The following is a 21,734-nucleotide window of genomic DNA, read 5'->3' as shown; positions in this document are numbered from 1 at the left end:
ATAAATTAATACTGATTGGAGCCCTCAGAAACTTATTTTAATTAGTTCTCTTTTGTTGGGCTTGTTTTTACTATTTTATAGTTTGTTATAGTTTTCAAAAGTGCTGTAAGTTGCAAATTAGCTAGAGATCAACGAAGGCTGAAAAAACTACCTCAAATGAGACTTGAACCTTCTGTTAAACATATGGTGTCATTTGGTCTTAATTCCAGATGTTGAAGCATGGTCGTGCTGGTGTCCCTATGGAAGTTATGGGTCTGATGCTTGGGGAATTTGTTGATGATTATACTGTGAGAGTGATCGATGTTTTTGCAATGCCACAGTCTGGAACGGTGAGTTCTTCGCATCTAGACCTTGATAATTTTATTTGCTTGTTTGGTTTTTTTTCCTTAAGGTAAATATATTTTTTAAAAGGTTTGTGTGCTTTACCTCATTGAAGCAATCTGAAGTTATAAGCTGTGAGTTATAATACAAACAAGTCTAATGGTTAAAGGGTTTCAGTAAAAAGAAATGTAGTCAAAACTTCTTTTTGAGCGAAGGCTAGTACTTAAGTACTTAACACTTATAAATTGATAACTTTCAAAACTCATACAGTATGAGCTAGCAGAAATATTCAAAATGTAAGAGGTTTGATTAGAAGTGTATCATGCCCTTAATTGTGATGGTACTATATACTTCAAACTCGCTCTCTTTGACAGATCTTAGTTGCATGTCTCTTAAATGATAGTTCTGTGATTTGAAAAAAAAGTGTTTAAATTTTGTGTAAGAATATCCATTTTATGAACAGATTAAAGAGGTGAAGAGTCAAGGGGCATAATTGGAATTTATGGTGCTTTATTTTGTGTAACTGGAATGAAATGTTCTTGAAACAGGCATGGGATAATTCCTTTGTTACTCAGAGCTGCACTCCATGAAATTTTAAAATTCTTTTGTCCTGAATTTATCCATGTGCATAATATAAAAATCTACAAAAAGTCAATATGTGATATTTATCTTCAATAAAACATGTAGAGCTGAACTTGGGACAAACAACAGGCCACTGTTTGCAGACCAAACAGAGGAGAAAAAAGTGATTTCCTGTGCCTATTTAATCATGTTAACTCATAGTGAAGATTACTTAAATAGCAATTCAAAATAATCTTTCAGCATTTAAAAAATCACATTGATATACATTTTTAAAAATTATATTTTGCATTTAAGGGTGTTCTGTCATGTAGTACTAAAGTATTCAGGTTGCCTTTTTAAACAGATGCTTATGAATATTTTTGTTTGTGTGAAGTTACAAGTTAAAAGATAATATTGCTTCCTGTACAGCTACCATGATTTTTGTCTGTCTTTTAATAATATTGATTCACGTACAGCTACTATGATTTTTGTCTGTCTTTTAAATCAGGGTGTCAGTGTGGAGGCAGTTGATCCTGTATTTCAAGCAAAAATGCTGGATATGCTGAAACAGACGGGAAGGTAAGGCACTGTAAAGAGGGCTGACAGTCTCAAGTACTCCCTCCATGGTTTTCAGAAGAAACAGCTGGCTTTCTGCAAAACTTGTTATTTAAGGGCTATTAATAATGTTTAAAAATAAATAATTGCCCCAAAAATTAGGTGAGTAGCATAGCATGTGATTCAGTCCCCCTCATGCATTTCAATTGTCAGGAGATTGTCACTCCTGTTAAATCTACAGCTTTGATTATCACCCAGAAAGATTAGAATGCTGCTCAGTTTAGCATTGGCGATTACTACACAGCGCCTGCTTAAAGGATTGATTTTTTGATTTAACCCTTGAAATAATTTTTTTTAAATTTTTGAATTTATAGCTTACTCATGAGCAATTTTAATGAAAAGAAACGGAAAATAATTTTGCAAAAGATCCTAGTATTTAAGCAAATTTTTATTTCACTCCTACCTCTCAACAGTTGTCGTCTGCTTGCTCAAATTCTTTTACTGTGGGAAAAACTTCAAAATTCATGTTAGCAAAAGGCTCAGCAGCTGAACAGAACAGTGCAAATTGCTTTTTGACTGAGTTCCTAGTTCTACTGCTGGTTTAATTGATATTTAATCCTTTCCCACCGTTGGTTCCCGTTGTCCATGTCTGAAATGGACTTTCTGCCGTGAAAATTCAACCTTCGACGCCAAGGAGTTAAAGAGTAGATATTTACTCAAGTGCTGAAAGGGTAAAAACTGGTTCAGGGAAGGTGTGGTAACAGGGTGAAAAACTGAAAGCATGATCTACCACTGCTAATGTGTATCCCTTAATGATAACCCTCTTTTGTCACATTTATTCATGTCCATGTTTTCACCATACTATGGTGAGTAATTTAAATATTACTAATGGTGTTTTTTTCACAGCTCATCATAATTTATGCTCTGATATGTTCCTGTTTCTTCTTGTGATAAGTGTTTATGTTTTAAAAATCTCAATGTCCTCTTTGTTTCAGACCTGAGATGGTAGTTGGTTGGTATCATAGTCATCCTGGCTTTGGCTGTTGGTTGTCTGGTGTAGATATCAATACTCAGCAGAGCTTTGAAGCCTTATCAGAAAGAGCTGTTGCTGTGGTGGTGGATCCCATTCAGAGTGTAAAAGGAAAGGTATAGTAGGCTTGCTTTTTATTTTTAAGGTACTTCAGTAAGATTTAATACAGAAGTACTGTAAATATGTGTAAGTACTTGATTTTTGGAGGCCCATACTGTATTAAAAAAAAATTAAAACCAGAATCTCATTGTAAATGAAAAGATCACTTCCAGTTTGTTCTGCAGCTAAGTAGTCCTTAAATAGGCTGGAAGTCTTTGATATTGTCAGTACACATAAACAATCATAATCCTCTCTTAATATTTTGCTATTCAGGTGTCACTCAACAGGTTTGCAACTAATAATCCAAGTATACATTGTTTTATATATTAAATTTTAGTTATAGATTCTGAGATCAATTACTAACAGATTGGAATCAGTTCAGCCCCTTAACATGGGTACTAAGAATGCATTGATTTGCAGGCATTGCATATGATGATTTTTATTAAAATTTCTATTCCAAATGTTTTGGGCAATAAAACTTTACAGAGAAGTTGATATCAAGCATTTGAATTTTTGAGAAGTGTGCAGATAAATGATTAAGTACGTTAAATTATTATGAAAAGAGATTTTAACTTGCAAAGCATATTGGGTTATAGTTGTCCTTTGTTGAAATCTCTTTTGTTCTTGTTTAGTTCTCTTTTTATTTCTTTCTAGCCCCATATGCCATTTTCCTATTTCCTGCCTCATGACAGCAGGGAGCAGCTCTATTATCACCTTCACAGAGCTGTCTGCAAATGTGAGAGGCAATTCGATTTTGCTCAACCACAGGGAGAGTGGATTAGAAAAACTACAGAACGTACAGAAATTGGCTAGGTGGTTTACTGCTTTAAAATACTGCTGAGGTGTTTTGTTTGAGCATGCACTCCCATTGTACTGTAGAATAATTATTGAAATGCGTCATGGTATATATGGATGATATTCATGTAAATTTATAAATATTTCAAAAGTGTTCATCTTCTATAAAACTGTACTACCATATTTCCTGTGAGGCAGATCTTATTAAAGATACCAAACACTATGAGTTCACTTAATTTCATAGCAGAATGTTCTGAAGCTACAGTTGCTGTTTCAGTTGTTTTGTTTTTTTTTTTTTTAAAGTCTGAATTTCATAGCAAATATGTTTATTTAACAGACAATTGAAAAATTATTAGCTTCTGGTTTTTTGAAGATATTAGACATCTGTATAAATTTTGTTCCTTTTAAAATTGCTTAAAGAGTAGAAGAAAATACAGATAGTCTTGCGGGGGGTGGGGGGTAAGATGCAGTAGAACACTTAATTATTCCTAACTTATTTTTCCTAGAACTTTTATTTTCCCACTCCAGTAGAAATGTTGAAATAGGATTCTTTTTGTTTTGTCAAAAAATAATGTCAAGACTATTACTAGTAATTAATTTAGATCTCACGAGCTATTAAATCCATTAAGAAGAAAAGCCTCCCAATAAGTCCCACTGCACACTTGCTCACTAAGTGCTTCTTTTTATAATAATTTTATTGCCACTGTTGTTTGACAGAGACATCTAGATTTGAGATCTTTGAGATCTTCACTAAAGTAATCTTTGGCATATTTATTTTGAATGTGAATAAATTTTTGTCCATCTAAGCATTTCTCAGTTACAGCTGCTCTTATGGCATTGCTGCCAGTACTTGAGATTACTGGAAGTCTTGTAATGTTTGTTTTTCATACACATTTTTAGCTGCTACAGTCAGATTAAATTACGTTCTCAGGTTTCATGTTAAAAAAAATTTACATCTGTCATGTTTCTGGCAAGTGCATCCTTTAAAGCTTAGAAATAAAAAGAATCTCCCAAATTATGAATACCACTTGTAATTAACTTCTTGATTTGGAAGATGTGGAATGTGTTCGAGTTTTATGATCCTGCTTGGCAAGATCACTTACACTAAAAAGTGTTTGGATTGTCAATGAACTGAGAGAAGAGCAGATATGTTATTGTTCAAGGGGTGTTTCTCAGGTGAGGTTCCAGTGCCTGGCTAACTTAACATGGCACCCAGAGCCTCTTTGTGTGCTACAGAGCCCGAGCTCAGCCTATTTCAGGAAAGTATCTGCATTTGCCAGCATGAAGAGCCACTTGCAGAGGTAATTTTGCTGGTGTAGTAACCATTATACTGGTGAGCTTTAGCTACGTGAGTCCAAGATCATTACTCATTATACCTTATACTAGCAGGACTGTCTGGCAAAAAAATATAGTGAACATGTGGCATAGAAGATTTTAATATGGCATGTTTTGTCTGAGATTAAATGTATTTAAAAGCAAAGCCCAAAATAGCACATTAGCTAATTTTAAAGCTGCCTCAGGGCAGGTCCATGCCCATATAAATTGCCATAGTTTATGGTCAGTGAAGCAGTCATGGCTGTGTTAGTGAAGAATAACTGGGGCAGAGGTTATTTTCATGTGTCAGGAAGTTGCAGTGAATTCTGATGAGGAATCTCAGGTTCACCCTGACTGGCTAAAACATTAAAAAGCAGTTTGCCCCGTTACTGTAGAAAATGAAAACTTGTTAACTTCTTTGTTAACTACCTTGTCTCCATACACGTTTTCTACATAGCACAGGGATGTATGATTGCAGTTTAAAAATAAATATACCTGTAATTCTCATCAGTTAAAAAAAACAAACCAGTCATTTTATGTCTTAAAGCCAATGAGCAAAAATAAAAAGTCATATAAAATCCTTATATAAAAATAAACCCCCTCATATAGATCTGTGGATTAAATGCCAACTGCTTTAATGACCATTTTAGGACTGGGATTTTTTGCATAAATATAGTAGAATGCATGAAGGACAAGTAATTCCAAATTACTCTACATACATATTCTTGAATACAAATTAGATTTTTGTCATGTCTGTGTACCATATTTTGCAATATTTAGGCTAATTGTGCTCTAGTTGTCTGTAAAATAAACTCGCAACAGACCAGTGAGTTTTATCTGAAGGTCAGCGGTCTCAGAACCCAGAAAGGAAAAGCATTGTTTTGACTTTTTTTTCAGCTTGATTCTTTGAATTAAGTCAAAGTAAGCATGCTGAAATATGGCCTATGGGGCAACCTGGCTAGCTGTTGTTTCATTTTATACTTATTAATAAACTTTTCTTTTATCCCCTACAGTTTTCCAATCTGTGCAATGGAAGCTGTAATACATATTTAGAAGTAATACATATTTCACAGAAGCAGTAATTTCATTAAAGATCTGGAATAAAGCTAAATATTGACATTTCATATTTATTTCTAACATACACTTTGAAATGTCTGTACAGAGAACCATAAACCTTTGCCAAATGTTAAAAATAAATGTGGTTTTTTGGACCTTAACTTAGCAGCTGTTCATCACCTCTTAAGGAAAATATAACTATATTAAACCCACTGTAACATAGTAGCTTTAACTCCAAAAGCATTAACTTACTGCATTGCACTCTCTGTATTGTTAAATTAATATTTTTTAAAAAAGGGTGGTGTTTTCTTTTTTGACCTGTTTAAAACTTTGGATCTTTATTATAATAAAGTCACCATTTAAAATATTTTGTTCTTCTGAGGGAGTTAACTGGTTTCCTTTGATTAATAATTGCTTGCATAAGGATCGATAAAATATCCAAAATTGTCAGAAGTCCATTTTGTGCATCTGAGAAACTTGTTGGCACTTGTGGTGTTTAGCAGGGTTGGTAGCAAAATCTCCTACTCACACAGCAAACTTTCATTTCTGTTAAACCATATTTTTTTCTAGCAAGGCACTGTCTGTAATATTTGTAAGAAGATCTGTTGGTTTATGACAAAATTGTTTTTTTTAATTGTTTGCTGAGTGTCTTTGCAATAACTTTTTTATAAATTCTGTTTCAGTCACCTCAGACAGATAGAAACAAGTATGCTATGCATCCTAATCTTGTGCTTAAAACCAGATCCTGCCACATTCATAAGAGGATTTTGCTGTGGTACTTTAACCTTACCTTAAACTCATTCAGATAGTAAAAGAAAATAGCCTGGTAAATTAAAGTAATTCTAGTTGATCTCTATAGATCATTTAGCCCAAATTTGTGGTGAGCACAGTTTCAACATTGAGTTCAGATCAGCTCACTTAGTGTTTTGTCTGCTTGGGTCTTGAGATTCAGCAGCCTTATGCCAATTCCTGTTCCAATATTTTATTTTTCTTGCAGTTGTTTTTTTCCCTTTGTATGCATATGGTCAGCAGCTGCTCTTTTCAGTTTATTTCTGCTGCCTCCTGCCACATACATCATTGAAGAACCTTGTCCTGTGGTCCAAGCAACCTCTTCAGGAATTGGAAGGTTTTTTACTTCAAAGGGACAGAATGTGGGCTGTACTCTGAAGCCATTTTGTGCAGGCAGTTTCTTTTTAATTGGTAGTTGAAAATTGCTTTCTTTTGTTCAACTTATAAGATCTTTAGAATTTTATTCAAAAAGGAGTAAAAAATGTGCTGAACTTTATAATTTGTTATTTTAGTAATTTTTGAAGTATGAAAAAAGTTACTCTTATTGTGCTAGAGAGAGAGAAAGATACATGCTTGTTTTATTCTCTTTATACAAATGAAAACCCTGAGGAGAGCTGGAGGATGTATTTTAGCAACCTCTTTCCCCTTTTTTGTCCATTGGTACTTGTAAATCTAAGTGGCAACCTGTGCATAATTAGTGATGTATATGAGCATTATGGGTCTGTTAATACCTGGTTTCAGGTTTCTCTTCAGAGTAATAGATGGTCGTTCTGCTGCATGCTGACCATAAAATAGTGATTTCCAAGTAGTTTTGATCTCTTGCTACTTTTATGTTCCAGTTTAGATTAAATGGCCTGTGTATTACACTGCTTCAGATTGGTGACTTCTGTTTTTGTGCTGCAAATCTTCCCAGTTCATCAAGACAAATGTGTGTGTGAATGGTTTCATAATTTGGTAATTACTTGTTAGTCTAAAATACGGAAACCAGTAGCAGACAGCAATTTAACAATTAATTTCCTGAATATTGGAATTACCATCTAGCTACAAGATTTTCTTCAACTGAGCATGTTTTACACCAATTTTTTGAAATATTGCATGGTTGTAAAACTCCACTCTTTTATCAAAGTGCTGTTGTTTTTCCTTTGAACTTGTCTTTTTCTTTTCTTTGTTTGAATTAACCACAGGATTTAAAGAGGCTTTGTTTTTTAAGAAGGCAGAAAAAGAGCAATCCTTGAAGCGAGATGTGTGGGGACGCTAGTGTAATTCTGAAATTTAAAATAACCCATTAAGAATTAAGTTTGTGAGAAGTGTAAGCAGATTGGAGCCACCTAACAAGACTTTTTTAATATACGTAACTTCTCCTCCCCACTTCATGCACTTGTCTTGATCTTCAGTTGGACTTAGTCTTCCCTAGACACAAATGAATTCAATGGTCTTCAGGGTACTGTTAAAAATAAGTAACACAGTTGAAATTAGTAATTAAAAACAACTAAACAAAACAGTGAATTGACTGTATTGTCACTACTTTGGAGATGTGTCCATTGTGAATCATTATGCAGATAGCATTTAGAGGAAAATGTATTTTAAAACATGATGCCTACAATTTTGTCAGAATCTTTTATACCTGGAACAACTTCCAGTGTTAGAACTGGATTTGCCAATACTTTCCTATTGTAGATGGAAAAAATTTAAAATGGATAACCTAACTTTGTAATTTTGATTGATGTATCAAGAGTACCTTTCTGGACATTATGCACAGTGTGTAGTACATTTAGATACTCTCACAGTAAAGTGCTATTTCTTGCCATTGACTGGACAGAAACATTGTGGTTTGATCTAGGCAAGAACTGAGTTTCCATAGGAGCCTGGTTTGGAGAGTAAGGAAGTTGTATGTTTGTGCTGGGTTTGATCACTGTTGATTCAGTAAAGATTGATGTTCCTTTGCTTGGAGAATCATATTTGTGGGAGATGAATTGTGTCTGCATCACAGTGTGAGCCACTTGGTGTTTTCAGTTCAGGCTGTGTAAACCTAGGCATAAACTACATAGTTTTATTACTGCCAGTGCACCACTGTTTTCTTACATTTTCTAGAGTGGTGATGCATATCCAGATTCACATATTTTGCATATTTTACCTCCTATTTTTTTAATGGAGTGCTGAAATTGTTAGTATCAATCCTAGTGTTCCAGAATTTGTTCTGTAATGTCCTTTGGACTTCTGATTTAATTAAGTCATGTATGTTTACCTGTTGAACCATTTACATAGGTTACTTGAGTTCATGCCCTTCCCTAAAACAGAAAGTTCTAAGACTTAATTGAAAAGTATTAAATGTTTAATTTCCTTTTGCTGTGGTGGATGTAGAATAGTCCATTTATCTTCATTAAAGCATATAGCTTTAAAACTTGTGGCTCAGCTACATGGGAGTTATGGATGCATGCCCTCACTTGTCAAGATAAATGTATTATGCTGTAGTTCTCTTCCCCTTCCAGTATGGATATTGAAGTTGTACTGCAGATTTGACCACAAGTAAATAATTCTCCAAGGATAGAGAAGGAAAATGCACATACTCCTAGGAATATGTTTTCCAGAGCTAAAATTGACATTTTATAAATAATTTCCATGTTGCAAACTTCAAACTCACAATCACAGCAATTCAGTGATATGCATTTGGCATGAGTCAGTTTCAGTTCTTAGTGCTTTTCATTGGAAATGGCATAAAAAGTACGATTTCTTTGAATTTTTTATGTTGTGGGCTTGCAGGGGACAGAAGATGTTCTTCACTTGTAGTTGTCTAACAGTGCATGGCAGCATAAATAACGAAATGGTTATAAACCTGAGCTGCACTTCTCTGGTCACGTGTTCCATTTCATTTTTAAAGAATCTAGAAACAAACTAAGCAGTTGATAACAGGTCAGTTGCAGGTGATAAAAGAGATTTTAGATGGGACATTACTTCTTTTTCCACACCTGGCAGAACCACACTCTATCCTTTGCAGTTGTCTTTAAGCACTGGTATGTTTGTTCATAAACATATGGCATAAACAATACATCACTATTTGAATTCCAAGGATACAATGCATTTTTCAAGATAGTCACCATATGCCATAGATTCTTCACTGGAAAAATATTGATGTTAGATTTTTTTTTTAATTTAAAAAACAAAGGCTGACTTACGCCTAACTGAAGTTCACCACTAAAATATAGTGGAACTTCAAAAACAAAGCTATTTCATTCAGTATTGTTTGGATATTTAATATTGGAGGGATTTAAGAATCAAGTGTGTAAAGTACTCTTGAATTAATCTTTTTTTTTAATACCCCACAAAGTTATGATGACTGTTTCAGAGTAACTGATAATATTCAAGTATTATCTGTATCTGATTATAAGAAACTAGGGAGTGACAGCATTCACACTTTCAGGAGAAGCTAAAAAAGTCTGGCTACTTAAGTACCCTAAATTTTCATCAAGTCATTATTTTTAATAACTGTGTGGAAACTATAAGCGGCCAGATTTTTGTCTAGCTAGCAGTTGAGGTGTCCAGTGCTCATCTTAGATTGTGAGTAAATTTTAATCGTATTAATTATAGCTGTCCTGAAATTTACACAGGACATAATAGTGTATTTTCTTCCTAAAAATAGATTCTATGGACTCTAGTGTGGGCTGTTGACCCCAGGCAAGTGCTAAAGAAAATGCTGTATAGTTATTGTTTTTTAGATTATTATGCATTTTGAAGCTAAGACAGATGTACAAAAAGATGCAGTTTTTATTTTGTATTGGCAGCTTCCAAATATTTAGTATCTATTTCCAAGAACTGCAATTAGTAAAGCATCCATGGTACTGAAATCCACACATCCCACAAGCTAATTATATTTGCAAGGTCAGATTGAATACATATTTTCAGAAAAATAAAGGGTTATATAAATGTGTCTTCTACTTGGCTGTTATATCACAGTTTGTTGATCTGGAGTATAATGTGTACAATTCACAAATTTGTCTGATAACAGAAAGTGGTGTGTGATTGTGTTTATTTTACTAACCAGTATATTCACAGCAATCACTTCCAAATATCTCTCCAGTAAAGATGTGTTAATTACAAAACAGACAAGGTCTTCTATTATATTAAAGCTACTAACAAGAAGACAGCAGGAATCACACATGTAAATAGCATCATCAACCCCTATTTTAGTCCTCTGTTTTGATCTGTGAGTTGCGCATAGACCAAAGGTGCTATTAAAGACTCAGTATATGAAATAGGCAGCATTATATGAACAAAATTTATTCAACAAGAAAACAGACCTTTAACATGAATTTAACAAGCCTGAGAAATTATAAACTCTCATATGCTGCAGATTCATGCAGTGATAATAAACAAAAAAGGAAAGTAAGAGGTTTCCTTAAGCTAGCCAAACTGCTAATGGTTTTGTTATAAGCTGTCTGCTGTTGAAATGACCTCTGAAAAGTCTGGAGACACTTACACAAGGAAAAATTAAATGGTCAGAGTGGTGAAAGAGTTGCACTATGGAAGTGCATTTAAAAAAAATTACCTTCAAATTTCTGGAAAACATCCCAATAACATAGACTTCTGGTTAACTTTTTAATGTCTTTTTAGGAAAGGAATTTAGCATGAAGCTTGGAAACAAATTTTTAGTAGAAGAATACATGCTGTATTATATTATGTAGGTAATTTAAGTACAATGAAAGCTTAAAATTCTTAGTTGGGAAATAGTGACATTTTATAACAAAAATCTAAGCAACGGTGTGATTTGTGCTGGGTTTAATTAATCCTTAGAAGTTCTTTGTTCAAAATACTGTGTCTAAAGTTTCCATCATAGAATAGGGGGTGACCGTGTTTCTGTCATCAGTCTATATAATTCTGTACTTCGAAATACACAAACATAGATAGGAGACTTGTACACACCTCCAAGTGCTCACTGGGGCTTTTTTCTTGGATCTTACTGTGGCATAATTAACACCTACTTCACCCATTGCTCATTAGTACACTGGACATTAATGAGTCTATTTATTTTTATGTAATCCTCTAAAGGCAGGACTGATTTATGCTCGCTATGAAAAAAGCAACTACATTTCATAAAAATTATATGTAGAATTTATTGTTGTATTTATGTTTTTATTGTGTATTAGGTCTAAATTTAGCCTCCAGGTTGCTGAGCATGTTAGTTTCTTTAAGATGGTTGCTATAGTGATAGCAGCAAATTCCTTTAATCTTAGTGTAGTTAAAGTATTTAGTTACTATTGGTCATCTGAGTGCAACTAAGATGAAAAATAGCATTTGCACATCTACTTTGTGTACCCCTCTGAGATTGTAGGAATTGTAATTTTATCCCTTTTAAAAGCATAATATTTGGTATTTGTGATTTCAGTTTTTCATACTGCTTTCTGTTAAATTTATATTTGTTCTACTTAGGAAATACTTGTATGTCATTCCTTCAGGAGGAGAGATAGAGTGCAGTGCATTCCCATGCTGCTTGTACCCAAAACATAATGAGAGTTAGTTCTGGTCAGAATTAAGATGTTTGAGCAATATTCAGTATCACTCATAACTAATTCAGGAACTTGTTCTCATATTTTAATGTGAAATTTATTTATTTTAATCTGAAAACTCTAACCAAAATGTTGAATTTTCTTGTAAAAAAAGTTTAATAATATTTTTATTTTACATGGCTCAAGCCCCAAAACAAATCTATGCTGGACAATGCCATTCTTTCTGGATAAGCTCAACATCGTCTAGTAAAGTTCTCAGTTAAATTCAGGTCTAGAAGCGGGGCTGTTAGTAAGCTATAAAGCAACTCCTTGTCATTCTGGTATACTTCCAAGTTCATGTTTCTTGCTCCTCAGGGTAAATTTTTGCTTGCTTAGGTTTTTTTCCATTATCTAGCTAGTCTCTGGAGAACTGCTGGTGTGCTTTTTTTGGGTTTTTTTTTTTTTTTGGCTTGCTTTGCTTGACTTTTTAATTTATACTGCCTGTTTGTTATGGTTGGGCATTTCCAGATGTTGATAAATTGGAGCATCTGGAATACAAAGATACATACAAAAGCTTGTCACAAGTGTTCTAAGAGAAAAATTGTAAAAAATGAAAAAAAAAAACCAATTACTCCTTATGTTATAAGAAGTAATGTATAGATATATAGTGACTTTTAAATATTTTTGAGAATTATTCTAAATGTAATTCCTTTTTCTGGAGCATTGGCATCAGATAGCATACTTCTGCTGCATTCTAAATCTGAATTGTGTTTTTTTTGTTGTCAAGAAAAAAAATCACTGGTAACTCACTTTAATTGGGTCACAAGTGAACAATGTTAATAACGAAGATCTTTTTTGGAAGGATTTCTGCAAGCAGTTTGAAAACATGGCATATGCAGGTGGATCTGGCCAGCAGCTGAGAGACCAAGCCATAGCCCTTAGTGGCACTCAGTCAACACCGCTGTCTCACTTGGGTCTCAAAAGTAAATCACAACTGGTGATAAGTTTGTGGGTTTTTTCTGTTTACACCTGATTATTTTTTCTGTTATAAATACTTGCCAATTAATTTCGTTTCCACATGAAGGACCTCAGTGTTTTTCCTTCTAATCCTAAAAACTACACATTATTTAGTTATTAATATTTGTGTAAATGGAGAGGAAAATGCTGGAACAAGGTGGGAGACTGTGTCAATTTCTCTGCAGACTTTCAGTGACAGTGGTTGATTTCTTGTTTGTTCAGCGTAAACAAAGTTCAAGTCTAATTCCTCAAAATATCAAACCAGCCATGTAAGTGCTTCTGTTGTCCAACTCATAGTACAGAGAAGAAAAGAATAAAAATCGTTATAGAAAAGCTGTTAAAAGGAGATTTAAGTTAATAACTCTCCAAAGATATGCAGACAAGATGCCTGCAAAGTCTGACTGGTACTGTTTTATTGGACGTTCAAGTCTGTACCTGCACTGGTCCAGTTAAAAGACTGGAACCTAACAAGAATTATTCTTGTAGTTACAAACCTGTGCTGGTCAGCGCACAGTAAGAGTGGGTTTGAGTGTAGGTTCTTAGGTCTGTCTCAGCTCCTATAGGTTTTGGACAGGAGTGGGGGTTTTATTGCATGGGACATGAATTTCTCTTTGCAAAAATTTTCATAGACAAATTTAGCACAGAACAGAGTAAGAATCAGTGATGGGTTTACATTATTTGCAATAAAATAGCACTGAATACTGCCTACCATGCACCTTTAAATCATAAATGACCTTGGTTTTCTTTTACTCTATTTTTTACTCCTGAGCATGACACTGACAAGGACTTTTTAATCCATCAGACAGTTTATAGACCCTTTCGTAGTCACAAGAAGCAAAAAGCATCTGACTAGAAGGGAATACATGGGGCAAGTTCCTTGCTGGCTATAATTTTGTTGTCATTTCAAGTATTGTGGTAGTATAATTGATGTGACAGGACTGGGCTTTAGACTTGGTCCCTTAGCTTGTGCTCACTTTCAGTTCTAGTCTCTCTCTGTCATTCATTTTGATTGGATAAGATTTAGGTGACAAACATATGCATAGTTTTGAGGCTTAGAGTAAGTGCACATAAAATTCAATATTATATGGTGATATAATATATATAAAACTTACAGTTCCATGGAAAAGGTAATAATTGGTGTCACCTTACAATGCAAGGCAGTTGTAGTGTGCTGATCACATAGCCAGCAGGAGGTTCTTTTTTATTAATATTATAATTAAATGATTTTCTGGATAAAGGCCAAAAACAGATGAGAGTTGATTGTGCCTTGTCCACTGTTGCTTGGCTCTATTAGTTGCATTTTCTAAAAAGAATTGACTTGACATCTTGTTTTTACAGGTTGTTATTGATGCCTTCAGATTGATCAATGCTAATATGATGGTCTTAGGACATGAACCACGACAAACAACTTCAAATCTGGGTCACCTAAACAAGCCATCTATCCAGGTAAACCTAGTGCTGCTAGTCCTGTAAATTGCAAGATTTATTTATCAATTTTTGGGAAAGGTACTTAAAACAGTAGGTTACAAATTTATTGTTCTCTCTGTTGCATTTTTCCACATGGATTTATAATTGATGTGATTCATCAATGGACATGTGTATGTGAGCGGTTTAAAATTGAGCCCTAAATTAGCTACCCAAGTGTGAATGTATGTATTTAATGTGTGCAGCAAAGATTGAAGTATAAATTTATGGAAATGCAAACTTTTGAAAGTGACAATAGATGACATAACATGTGATGCAAGACAAGTGCTGTTTTCAGTCCTGCTGAAAAACTGCTGCTTATCAACATCTCATCTTTCTTCAAGTTAAGTTACTCACAAATAAATTATGAAAAAAGTTCTCTCTTTTCTTTTTACTGTAAGCTTCTAGAGGTTCTTACTTATTATGTAATCTAGATTAAACCTTGTGTTTTAAATAATTAATCCCCGATTTTTATGTAATGCAGTGATTTGCTGAAAAAATGGTGGAGGAGGTATTCATTGGATAGAATGGATGCTTGATTGGCTTCTGCTGTAATGTTTCTTTTGAATACACATTTGTGAAACTTAAATATTCAAAGTTTGATTTTTGAAGTTGACTTTCACTAAAAAGACAAAAGTTTTGATCTTCACTGAAGTAAGCCTTTATTTTGAGAAATAGCTTCTATCCTGAACTAAGTATCCTCTGGAGTGATTAATGCTTTTATCTCTGTCATTCTTCTGCCTCACTGTTTTTTCCTTTAAAAACTCTTCCCCCTTACTATGGATTCTAAAGGCATGTGTCCTTGAAACCATGAAGGCCAGTTCCTGCTTTTGTTTCCATTACTTGAACAATAGAAGTAATATCTTGCTAGGTAAACATCCAAGAAAAAGACCATCCACTAGTCAGAGCAGAACTGAAATAATGGCTGAATTTGTGCTCTGAGAGAGCCATCCTTTGAGAAGTCCTAGACCACCATATGCTTATCTGGTGAAAGATAAGTTGGTTTTTTTGTTACTACTACATTGAAACTCTTTGCTGTTAATAAAAATGCTAGCAAAAAGGCATCTTAAAATTAAAGAATGTCTGCTTCAGGAGGCTGTGTTTTACTTTTGATTTTTGAATTGGTCAAAACTGCAGACAATAATGAGTATGAAATAAGCAGGTAATACTCTTGATTGGATGTAGGCAAGCCCATGCTTGCATGTTTCAGGGCTTTTCTAGCTGGGCTTTTCTAGACCATGTGTAATGCTTTCCCTTGGAAATCCCTGCAGTATTGTTCAGCTTCATTATTTTAAGATCACTGTCACTACAGCGTGGCATATTTTGGCCATGAGATTTTGGGTTTCTGTTATTAAAATGGGTAGTTTTTGTTTGTGTTGATTTTTTGCAAGCTGGCAATGAGCTGTTGCAAATGTCACTGTTATGATAAAAATAATAATTTTAAATGGTAATCTGTTCCTAAAGCTGCAAGAGCTCTTTCAGTGTTGTTTTACTTTTATTTTAAACCTTGAATAAAATTCTGACCCAGTTGAGGACAGAAGCAAACTAAATACTGATTTCAGCTGGGCTAGAAGCAGGAATTACTTAGAAGGCACTACTTAAAATCTCAGGAAGAAGAATAATACAGTAGTACATGCCTTGGCTTCACTCCCTTTTTGTAAGTTTTTTTCTTGAGTTCCCTTATCAACAGCCTTTTTTACAGTTGTTTACCTTTTACATTTGCCCACTCTTTTAAAGGGTAGTTTCTGGAAGGGGGGAGGAAAGGGAGAGAATAGTGGGAGAAGGCAAACCTGTTTGTCAAACTTTAAGAGCTTGAGGAAATTTCCTAAATATCTACACATGAGTTTATACACAAACGCCAAAACCTCATACGCAGTCATTTTGAGTGGGATAAGAAAAAGGCAGTGGAAATTACTTACTGTTAATAGTTTAAACTATAAATTCTGTTACTGATAATAAAATCTGTATTTTACAAGTTTAATTAAAATAAGTTGCACAAGTAATGATTTTATGTAAGTGCTAATTCTCGTAACCTTTCGAGTAGTTTTTTATCCTTGTATATGTGTTTGCAATAGAAAACTGCTTAAAATGTATGTATGAAAACTTTTTCAGCTTTCATACAGATAATTTTGTAATGCTGAAATATTAAGTTGCACAGGATGCAAATACACATTCATTTTGTATAGCTGTAAATACATATTTAAATTTAAATAGATGGAATGCTTGAAACAGAAGATTTATCACTAATTCAGCATATTTATGTATGATTTATTCCATCTTGTTCATAAATGTAAACTTCATATGTGAAATTCTATTTGAAAATAGACTCTATTAGTTGTGATGAGGATTGATCATAGAATTTTACCTACCCAAATATTAATACAATTCACCCTGAAGTCATAAATGTAAAAGGAAATATCTAATGCAAGTGAGCAAAACAGAAAATACATGCATACAGCTACCACTAAAACTAATCTCAGTTGATCAGATTGTATTTGCAGAGGGCATACTTGTAGTGAAAAAGGTGGGAGTTTTTTCCTTCATTTACAGTTAAAAAATAAAATTAGTGTCAATATCCAAGGTTAATTTGATACACATTGTCTAACTGAGGTTTTTGCTTGCGTCAGTTAATCCCTCTTCATGTTGTACCCTGGAGAATGAACTTGGGAATGTTGACAATGGTTATAAATAAATAGATAGCAAATAGTCTTCTGTTTGTAACAGAAAATTTTAATAGGAGTGATAACCAAATTTATTGAGAGAGGAAGGATTTGAGAGAAATATGTTTGTGCATATGTATCGGTCAAATGTTTGAAGGCAGTTACCATTTTTTCTTATTATAGTTGCTACCGTGTGAAAAAAAATCTGTGGTTTAGAAATAGAAAACATAACTGTCAGTTAATGAACACAAGAGAAATAGAACCAGGTATATTTACTTCATATCTCCTTGTAATCTCTGCAATTTTTTCCTGGTGTTTTTCCCTTTATTTGAGTCATCTTTAAAGGTGTTTATATTGAAATGAGCTTTCTCCTTCTGATACTTCTTCATTTCAGCGGTGGGTGATTTTAATTCAGTTTCTCCCCTAAATCTTGCAGGCACTAATCCATGGACTAAACAGACATTACTATTCCATCACCATCAACTACAGGAAGAATGAACTAGAACAGAAGGTAATTGTTTCAGCTTTAATTCAGAGTTCCACAAGCATTATACAAAATGTTGTGGCAATGTTCTGATTTCAATGGCTGTTACTTTCAGTAATTGTTTAAACTCTCCTGGAATAGGTGGCTTCTCTTCCAGAAAGCGCTTGAATGAACAGTCATTGTGATAAAACTTTACAAAACCACATTCTAATGACCATATTAATAGTTTGACAACATTTTTGTCCACCTCATTGAAAGTTGTCATTCTGTTCTCTGTACCTAAGTTTGTACAAAGTTTCAAGTTTTCAGTGATGAAGCTGAAAGGCATACTCGCTGCCTTCAGTTTTCACAGGCTGGAATTCCTGAAGCTAGGAGAATTTTTAACTGTGTTTTCCAAAATGGAATGTATAACTAAGGGATCTTGGGTTTTTCTTCGCTGTGATCACTTTGACAGAAGGTACTTCCAGTTGGTATGATTGCAACTCCCCAAGACATCACTGAATATCAGGAAGTAGTGATGTCCTGCGTTTACAAGAAGAAATATTTTGGAGTTACTGACAACAAATGTTTTTGCTATTTTTGCATCAAATTTCTTCAGGTTACATGCAAAATCTCGCTTGAGAATCTCAAACAGGAAAACAAAAAGGAAGAAAAGCTTATGTATCATCTACAGAAGTTAATTCTTGAAAAGCCAGATTCTATCCTCTGTATATGTTCTCTGATATGTCTGTGCATTTTCATGGCCTTGTTAGGGTTATAAATTGATCTCAAAGCTTATGATGAAATGATCAGTATAGTTTTTACACTGAATTCAGACTTTCTGAGTTACAAGTAATAAGAAAAAGCCCAGTTTCAAATAGTGGAGGAATATGTGTGCAAATTAAGGAGTTGGAAAGAATGTGTGAAATGCACAACCATTTTTAGTGCAGTATCAGACTTCCAAGTCCTCACTGTTACTGAGTGATTGAACATAACCAGCTCTCTCAGGAAATGACCATGAGGCTTCCAGGGGGTTATTGTTTCCAATCAAATGCAACAATTGGCCAAATCTGGGCTTGTCTGCAGTTCCAAGTGTGTATTTTCGTCAACGGCTTTACATAAGTGAGTTATTACCTTTGCAAGTAGGAGAATAATCTTGAACAAGTTAGGAGGACTTTAATCTGTGAGGTAACAACTCTCTCTCACATCTTTCATGAGGCAGCTTCATACGTATCTCAAACCCCCCCTCACGATGGTGGTGGTCTGTTATCTCCATCTGTAGTAACAAAAGTACATGCTTCATGTATTAGATTAGGAGCTTATCACACCAAACCTTAATTTTAAAATCAAGATAGCCTAGCTAAACTGTCCATATGCAGTTTGCCTACGACTCCTTCTGTCAGCAGCTAAGATCTTGCTAACACAAATTATGACACAAACTTTCTACTCAGTTCACATGTTCCAAAGCCAGGTTGCTTTGGAAGCTCTACAGAGGATGAAACAGGTACTTTTATTCAGGTGATAGCAATTACAGGGATTACCAGCTCTCAGAAATGTCTAGTAAATGTTCACAAATTGAAGGCAAGCTGAAACTGTTTGCTGAAGGGGTCCTCCCTGTAGTCATCAAGTGTGCAGGAGATCCACAAAATACACTTCCCTTATTCTTGAAAATAAAGAAAATGCTATTGTAGCTGTTCCTTTGCTCTTTCAAGATGACATGAAAGTGTCAAGTAAAACCTTTCAAATATATGTAATAGTGCCTGCCTTTATCATCATCAAATCTCTGCACATTTTATCCTATGGTTTTTATGCTCACTTATTCTTTATGAGGCAGAGACACAGAAGTCATGCTTTGGTCACTTTCAAAGTCTGTTTTACTGTCAGTTGCTTGCATACAGATCAGATAATCAGTGAAGCCTATGTAACTACTTTATGAATTTAATCTAAGCATTAAAATATTTTTCAACTTCGTCAGAGGCCAAAAGCTTCTACTATTCAACTATAGTATTCCATTTTCTCTTAGCTCTGCTACAAGGCAGTTGTGCATTCTTAACCTGCAGCAAAAGTAACAAATCACAGAAAACAAATCAACAAATCTATGTATTCCTGTCAAAGTAAATGGGACCCATGTTTTCATGCCTCATTTTCATATTTAGGATTCAAGAAGTTCGATCTTTTAAAAGTATGCAAATCTATCTTCTACTCTAGTAGAGTAGTTTATCATTGTATTTCCTTTATTTAAACATTGGCATTGTAAGAGCTATTTTTTTAAATATTCTTCTTACCATAAATCAGTTGCCTGTCAAAGAGATCTTCATAGTATTCTCAAAGTATTTTGTGGTGAATGCTCTAAAGAGGTTTTGTCTTGCAGATGCTGCTAAATTTGCATAAGAAGAGTTGGATGGAAGGTTTGACACTTCAGGACTACAGTGAACATTGCAAACTCAATGAAACAGTAGTGAAGGAGATGTTAGAATTAGCTAAGAATTATAACAAGGTATTCATATCCCATAATGATAGTATAAGTGTAGCTGTGTTTATGAAGTGAAGAAATTAGTTACCTAATTTCAGAAGGAATTGATTATCACAAGCTTTGTTCAGAATGACTGTAGTTCATACTAATCAGCTGTGTATGGTTTCTGTGGGAAGTTGCCAGATTAGCTCCTCAGGCACTGCCACCAGACTTTTTGCCCTAAACTTTTGTCAAAGTGTTTAGTTATGGGCTTTGCTTTGAAATGTGAGTAATCATAGTGATTTTGTGTTTTTACTTAGTGGCAAGAATATAAGATTTCTGTAGATCAAAATGAGCAGTCAAATTTTTCAATCCTTCAGTCAAGGATTGTTTGCTCACTGTGGCAGAGTAAAGGTTATTCATCTGTATCAGTCTCGTAGATAGGCTATAAGTATTTAGAATGCATTCCAGAGCCCAATTCAATGTTCTGTTTAGATAAGAAATTTGTTATTGGTGTTGTAAGAGGAATTGCAGCTGCTTATACTGTTTTAATACTGACACACTTAGAAATATTTCTGACAAATACTAGATCTCAACAAGCATTCTATGAGTAGTAATCATGTCAGTATTTCTTAACAAGTGTTATTTTTTTAACTCCTTAGAAGTTCTTACAACCAAAATTCAGTATTACATTCACTAGTTAAGTTAGTGGATGAACTTTATGAAGACACCGTATTTGAAGGCAACATAACAGTATCAAAATATATTAAAATAAATGACTTTAAACTGTACAAAAACTGAGATCGAATCTCCAGTAGTTGAAACTATATAGAAATGCTGTGTTCAGTTCTGTTTTATTATTTTAACTGTTTTCAACTATCTTTAACTATTGATACTGCTCATTTAAGATTTTTGCTTACTAACATTTTGGTAAATGTGTGACAATAAAACCATTCATAAGTATTTGCCTTGATCTTTTGCACTAACACTCAGTAATTAAAACCACGTCTGCTGAAAACCTGAAGTACCTTTCCTTTTGACTTTCTGAAATGTGTTGCTGTTTGATTTTTTTTTTTTTTTTTTTTTTTTTTTTTTAAGGAACAGAATTGTATTTTGAGAATCTGTGGCTTGAGGGAAAAGTAAATGAAATCTGAAACACTGACCTTTTCTGTGTTTCTTTCACAGGCTGTTGAAGAAGAAGATAAGATGACACCTGAACAGCTGGCAATAAAAAATGTTGGCAAGCAGGTGAGGTGTGATGAATTAGAGTGAGGTGGAATGATATGCTTCGTTCATTCTAAATACTAATTCTTTACATGTGCGGAGGTGATTTTAATTCTACATGCATGATACTCTCAATGCTTCAAATAATAAATTTATTTTTGTTGGAGGTCATGCAATGAACAGGGCTTTGACTGTAGGTAATTGGCAGAATATCTACAAGCCATGTTTTATATGTGTTTTTATTATATGCTGAGGAACAGTGTTGAAATTTAGTAGTTTTCCCTTTTCCATCTTCATTTGTTTTAACTTCTTCTAAGAGACATAAAGATGTCCAAGTCTGTGTCAGAGAGAACCAAAATGTGGAGACACTTAAAAAATGGTGATCATGGAAACAGAGGTGAGGGTGGTGTGTTTGTACATTATCATGTAAAGAGCCAGCTCACCCCTGTCTTCA

General features: G+C 34.1%; 1 protein-coding gene across 1 annotated transcript in view; it reads left to right on the top strand.

Annotated features, from left to right (window-relative positions):
- The window catches only part of PSMD14 (proteasome 26S subunit, non-ATPase 14), a 46,441-nt gene that overhangs the window by 22,527 nt on the left and 2,180 nt on the right, over positions 1-21,734 (top strand). The window contains exons 6-12 of the mRNA XM_030951993.1: positions 210-329; positions 1,391-1,461; positions 2,433-2,583; positions 14,356-14,463; positions 17,578-17,652; positions 19,976-20,101; positions 21,242-21,304. Coding sequence (XP_030807853.1) covers positions 210-329; positions 1,391-1,461; positions 2,433-2,583; positions 14,356-14,463; positions 17,578-17,652; positions 19,976-20,101; positions 21,242-21,304 — 714 coding nt within the window. The remainder of the gene's footprint in view (positions 1-209; positions 330-1,390; positions 1,462-2,432; positions 2,584-14,355; positions 14,464-17,577; positions 17,653-19,975; positions 20,102-21,241; positions 21,305-21,734) is intronic.

This window comes from Camarhynchus parvulus, chromosome 7 (assembly GCF_901933205.1).
Source record: "Camarhynchus parvulus chromosome 7, STF_HiC, whole genome shotgun sequence".
Lineage (NCBI taxonomy): Eukaryota > Metazoa > Chordata > Aves > Passeriformes > Thraupidae > Camarhynchus > Camarhynchus parvulus.
This window is presented reverse-complemented; position numbering and strand designations above follow the sequence as displayed.